At 31.7% G+C, this 6,848-nt stretch overlaps 1 protein-coding gene across 1 annotated transcript; it reads left to right on the top strand.

Annotated features, from left to right (window-relative positions):
- Window positions 1-2,353: 2,353 nt before the first annotated feature.
- On the top strand, window positions 2,354-5,254 carry LOC112521104 (acyl carrier protein 1, chloroplastic-like). The gene is made up of 4 exons (XM_025129784.1): window positions 2,354-2,501; window positions 2,991-3,101; window positions 4,517-4,639; window positions 4,889-5,254. The coding sequence occupies exons 1-4, from the start codon at window positions 2,439-2,441 to the stop codon at window positions 5,009-5,011; spliced, it is 420 nt and encodes a 139-aa protein (XP_024985552.1). The 5' UTR covers window positions 2,354-2,438; the 3' UTR covers window positions 5,012-5,254.
- Window positions 5,255-6,848: the final 1,594 nt, after the last annotated feature.

Here is a 6,848-nt window from a genome sequence, read left to right on the forward strand (position 1 = left end):
AAGTATCGTTGTCTCTGAATGAATTTCAAAACAAGTTCTTCAGCGATCACTGAACAAGCTCAGTGTATGATCGCTGGAACTGAAATTACAGATACAGAAATACATCGAAAGGAAAAAGGGATTATCATCAAATCACTGAGAGAGAGGATCAACAACTTTTGTTTCACAAACAAACTAAATAGATTCACATTGTGAATCAAATATATGTTAATTAATATTCTAAATCTTAGTCTCATATAAAAAAAATCATATGAAATAGCACATGATACACCAGTTTTTAAAGTTATCATACTTTCATAGTTTCATGTGTTCTCAAGTTACCCACTTTTTTTTTTAAAATAAAAATTAGATTACCAATTTTCTTTTACATTAAATCATGTAAAAAATATAATCAATATTTTATTTAAATAAATTATACCAAAAACAAAGAGAATTTTATTATCTTTTATTTAAGATCCATTATGATATAATATATTTCTAAGATTCAAATATGAATTTTAAACTAATTCATGATCTCAATTAGATGTTATAAATTGATTCACGTACAACTTATAATTAAGATTCAAATGTGAATCTATGTTAGGATTCACATGTTCACATATGAATCTTAAACTGATTCAGAATCTCGGTTATAAGTTTATTAAATTGATTCATGTACAAGTTGTGATCAAGATTCACATGTGAACCTATATTAGGATTTCACATGTTCACATATGAACCAGTATATACCTACTTATCACCGTCGGATAATGGTTTGTTGGAACCTTTTGCATGTAGTTACATTTCAATGACCAATGGAGAACATCGATATTGGTGTTCATATATAAGACTTAGGGGCCGTTTACCAAACGCTTAATCGGGTAAGTGAACACCAAGCCATTTTACATTACCGGATGAATATGTTAAAGATAAAAAATCTTACCCGGTAAAAGCGAGACAAAGACCAAGAGTCTTACTCGGTAAGTGAGGGCGACGACTCTTACCACAATAAGCGCTKACCGGGTAAATTGTTGCATACGATACCGTTTTGGTGGACTAAAATCATAACCGGCAAGTAAATGAAAGTGTTAAATTTACAGGCAAGCGCTTACCGGGTAAGTGTCTGGTTGTATACACGTGAATATACATAATTATTCATAATGAATATTAAACAGATATACTATTTCACGTAGAAAACAATTACAACAAAAAACTATATCTAGATGGATGTCAAAGCAAATAAAACGAATGCTTGTTTTTTACATGTAATTTGTTTGATTAAAATATTAGTTTTTTTAATTAAAAAAAAGTCAAATAAGTTAGACATATTATTGAAGTTTGTAACTAATTCCATTTTTACCTTAATCACTTCTTAATTAACCACTTATGTTTTAGTCATTGGTAATCTTAATTCAATCATTAATTCAGATATATTCATTAGTTTACAATCTAAAAATTTGTTTCTAATTGAGCCCAACCTTATATATACAGAAAAAGAGAGAGAAGCGATCAAATGCAAATCATCCTTATTTGTACAAACCATATAAACCACCTTCATCCGTAGGTTTCATTGTTTAATTTTATGAATTTTTTTCATGAAATTGTTTAATCTTATGAAATTGTTTCATATAATATATATATTTTTTTTTGATAAAGTTGTTTCATATATGGTTATGAAAATTTTCATATAATACTTATGAAATTTTAATGAAATTGTTTCATGTATTTCTCTAAAATTAATATAATGAAGATGATAATATCCATGCTTAACATCCTCCACAATAAAAATGATTAATCAACCTCTCATAATTACAAAAATAAAAAATAAAAAAATAAGATTGGTCGAATGAGGTTTGTACAAATAACGTGGTTTACAAAGTAAACTTTCTCTATGTATGTATATGTATATGTGTGTGTGTGTATATATATATGTACATATTGGGTTGAATTTACATGAAATCAGTCTGTTTTTCGTGAACCACTTTTTTACACCTGAAACTTCACAATAAAAATGTTGTAAAGGATACCTTCACGAACTTTTACAGTAAAAACATTGTGAAGTTGATCGATCATGAAAACATACTAGTCCCTGACATTATCCCAAATTTATAGAGAGAGAGAGAGGGGGGAGAGAGAGATACATCTTTATTTTATTTTAACATTAATTTTTAGTTTTAAAAAAGAATTTGAATTTTATGTACACATGGAGCATAAAATTCTTGAAGTTGGTTCTAAAAATAGGGGTGGCATGGCATCGTTAATGGTTGCGGGTGGGTTTTGCTGAACTAATTGCATTTCCAAACACAACTGCTTACCAAACACTCCCAATTTTTCGATACAAACTATAAACCCTTTCCTCTATATAATATTCCTCACACTCTTCCTGCTCTTCGCCCCCTCTTGTTTTCTCTTTTCAAATCATCTCAGATCTCATTTCATCTTCCATTTCTCCATCATCAATGGCTTCCATTGCAGGATCTTCGTCTTTGATGGCATCTCTCTCATGCCACAAGCCTAATCAGGTGAAAACAACACTTACCCTTTTCGACTCCTTTGTTTTCTTAGTCGATCTGAATGTGATTACACCTGTTTTTGATGTTTTTGCTAAGAAATTTTGAGACGATGTTGGTTTCTTATTGTTTTCTTATCAATTTTCACATTTTTTTAACAACTCTGTTGAGTGTTATTCGATGATTTTCCATGTTATGTTTTCTTAAACCCTATTGTTGATTCTCGATACCGAAAATTATGGTAATATTTCGATCCACAACTCCCATAGATTTGATGATTTTTGATCTCATAGAAGAAAGGGTTTATAAGATTCGTTCGCAATTTAAATTTGACGATCTTACCTAATTCCATTGATAAATTTTTTATGTTATTACATACAAGATTTGGCTTTTTATGTGACTCTTTTTGTGTGATTTCTGATCAAATTGGCTTTCTGACATGCAATTTAATTTGATTCCGTATTGTCGCTTGTTTTTGCTAAGATTTGGTTGTTTATACAGGCACTTTCAAGGGCTTCTAACTTCAATGCGGTATCTCTTGCTATCAATGGGAAATCCTTCCCATCTCTTAAATTGCATTCTGCCCCATCACGCCTCAGGGTTTCTTGTGCGGTATATGTTTCATCCGTTTGTTTGGACTTGTGATCCTTTTCTTATGGTAGCATTCATTGCATTGTACAAAATCTCAATTGGTTTTTGAAACTTAGATGTTGTAAATTGAGGGCAAAATAGATAAACACTCATTGAATAAACAGATTGATCAATTGCATGCTTTGATGATTGAGGATACGTGTGTAATTGATGGGTTTTCATGTTTGATCATGTAATTATAGAAATGTGAAAAAGGTGCAAATGTGTTTTTCAAATGGGCAAAAGGCACTGAAATTCGACAAAGTTTGGTTTAGTTTCTATTTAGTGTAATATAGAGTTTCTTTTTTGTCAAATGATGTGACAAAGTTTCAAACTTTTCTATTTTTGTACCCATTTTGATCGGTAATCCGTTCATCTTGTAACATTTGATAAATTCGACATCCAAGGGAAAATGTGTTACATTTCCCCCTTTTTGATTTGGCATAATAGACTAAGATGTTCATACACATATCACTTTATGTGGAGTGCATTTTATTAGGTTAGGAAGATGCATGCCCTTAGTTTACGATTTTTTTTTATTAACCTGGATATCCAATCCGCTATGCGAACCGACTAATCCCAGGGCGACCACCTGCTTTGTAGATAGCCCGGAGTCATCGCATTTGAACCTCCGTGGCCACAAGGGGATTTTTATTCCTCCTTGGATTTGAACCTGGGACCTCCTGGTACTTTTGACTTTTGGAGTCAAGTTCAAACCAATTATGCACCACCCTTGTGGTTGTTAGTTTACGGCTTTCTTCTCCTCTTATTGTGGGTTCTGTTGAAAGTTATTTTTTGGGTACTTGGGAAGAGAGTTACTTGAGATTTGAGACCTCATACATGTCAGGCACAACTGCCACAGACATTGAGGTTCTGTTTCTCGGTATGATGCCCGACTTTTTGTAGTCCCAAAGGATTACCTTTGTTCAAAATAGTCTACTTTTTTTCTTATGCAAGTGTCTTATAAGTCTATAGTCTTTTATAGTGGACCATGAGAGGTAGCTTAACTGGTAAAATCTTGGTTTGCTCCTTTGAGGTCACCGGTTCAAGTCCTTTGAGGGCCACTAGAAGTTTGTCTAGCTTTTAACTTCAGAGCCCCACGGGATTAGTGTAGTATTGGCCTGGACACCCATGGTTACCACAATAAAAAAAGGCTTTTGTAGTGGGTTATTGATGGTTTTAAAGGTTATTGGGCTGGTTTGCTTGGATAACTTGTTTGGCCATTCATCATCACATCTTAATGTGAGGTGTTCATTTACATTGTAAAAGAAAAAGAAAGCAGAGAAAATAACTTTTTTTATTTATATTGTATTTCTTGCTTATTCTATATCATGTAAATGCAACATATAGAGCATGTGTATGTATGGCAAGTGAGTATTTGATGTTTTGGCCTGCAGGCGAAACCCGAGACAGTGGACAAGGTGTGTAGCATCGTTAGGAAGCAGCTGGCACTACCAGAAGACTCTGCTGTAACCGGAGAGTCCAAGTTTTCTTCACTTGGAGCTGATTCTCTTGATACGGTATTCTGCTTTCTTTATTGTCTACTAATTTCAGTACTTTTACGTTTGTGGGCGTCCACAAATCCATGGTCTCATTGGTGCTACCGATTAGATGATCGACCCAAATACCACCGAGCTAAATGCTTTGTGGCTTGCAAATATACCATCATGGAACATATCTTTTGTGCATGAAGACCACAATAACTAGAAAGTTTAGAATCATTGGGTATGGTGGTTGCTGAAACCAAATAACAAAGTGGTTGTTAACAGGTTGAGATTGTGATGGGACTTGAAGAAGAATTCGGGATCAGCGTGGAAGAAGAAAGCGCTCAGACCATTGCAACCGTTCAGGATGCAGCGGATCTGATCGAGAAGCTCATCGAAAAGAAGTAAGGAGGAAAAGTGGAGTCAGAATAGATATGGTTGGTTGGTTGGTTCTGTTTTTCGGTTCTTTTGAAACTTGTTTTTTTAGACCAAAATCTTCTTGTGGTTTGCCTGGTGATATTGTAAGCCAAAGTCTGTGGCAGTTGGATTGGAGGGGAGTAGTAAAACAAGCATGTTATAATGTTGTCTTTTCCTTAGCAAATTCCTTGTGTTTTAAGCTAATATCAATAATATTTTACATGAATTATAAACATAATTATTAAAATAATAACAAGTATTTAAATAGTAATTATAATTATGATTATGATTGTGAGAATGTTAATATATTAATTGAAGAAGTATGAAGTCAGGTTGCTCTTGTTTTGTTTTGTTTGGGTTGGATACATTGAAGAATGTGCAGGTCAAACATGGTGGTCTTTTTGTTGTTGTTTTCCTTGTTTTTATTTTTTATTTTTTTTGAAGGAGCTTAATGGTTTCACTTCACTTATTAAATGATATCATGTATGGGTTGTTTACCTAAATGCTTATCTGGTAAGCGTTTATAGTATAAATCAATATTATAATTTATTTTATGGGATAAGATTATAGTATATCAAAATGTACCATATGCAATAATTTATGTGGTAAGCGCTACTCCGGGTAAGAGTCGTCATCCTTACTTACCGAACAAGACTCTCTGTTCTTATGATCGCTCTTACTGAGTAAAATTCTTGGTCCTTGCCATGTTCATTCCGATGAAGAAAATTGTCCGGTAAGTTAGCATCAACAATAGAGATTTTGATTTTTATTGATATGAAAATGATATAGTTGGAGGAAATATGGAAATATACCAGTGTGGATGTTGTATATCTGTTGGTCATTTTATGTAGACAAGTTTTATAAAACAGTTTCTCACATATTTTAACAAATACAAACATTTCTTTAGAAATTGTTTGATAAAAATAAGTTCATTTATAAGTTTTTTTTTAGACATGTTTAATAGACATAAGTTGACTTATAAGCTAGTTTATTGAAAAACTAGTTGGAAGTAGTTTATGAGAAGTTTTTTTGCCATTTTTTCTATTCTACCCCTGATTAATATTAGTTGTTATTAATTAATATTGTTTTTAATTTCTTAATTAATTTTAATTATTAATTAATTTAATTATTAATTAACTAGTTGTGTATCCGTGCAATGTGACGGGAGCCGTGAATTTTTACGATTTTGAAGTTTCACTGTTTTTATTAGAGAAGATTTAACGATGATATAAGTTACACTTGACCTTTACATATTAATACAATTTGAATAAATGAGAGTTATGGTTCCAATTAAAGTCTATCGATGAAAAAATTATATGACAGTTTAAAATCCAATATATTTAAAATCCAACATATTTAAACGACTCTACAAATGTGTTTGATTTACACCAAAAGCAAAGAATTAAGAGATCGAGAGCGAGACCGAAAGTTCTAGAGTAATTGAATGAGAAAACTTTTAATAACTCATGACGAATATCAGTTTGAATCTCACCTTGGGGGATAAGAATAAGACATAGAGGTATGAGAGAGTGAATGCATGAGTGAAATGTGTCAAAAGTATCTTGGGAACATGAAAAGTTAATAATATGCATTGGTAACTTGTATTATATGTTATTTTAATTATAGATTAAGAGATTTTAAAATTGAATGCATAAAATAGTAGTACTTATGAGTTGTTTTTAAGACAATACATAAATGTATAGTATTTTGTGCATTAAAAATTATTTATTAAGACTTTTGATAAATCTGGTTTATTAGGTAATATAGATTTCAATTAATATTAATTAATAATTAATATTAATTTCGAGGTATTAATTGATTTTAATTT

The sequence above is a fragment of the Cynara cardunculus genome, assembly GCF_001531365.2.
Source record: "Cynara cardunculus var. scolymus isolate 2C chromosome LG 11, CcrdV1, whole genome shotgun sequence".
Classification (NCBI taxonomy): Eukaryota; Viridiplantae; Streptophyta; class Magnoliopsida; order Asterales; family Asteraceae; genus Cynara; species Cynara cardunculus.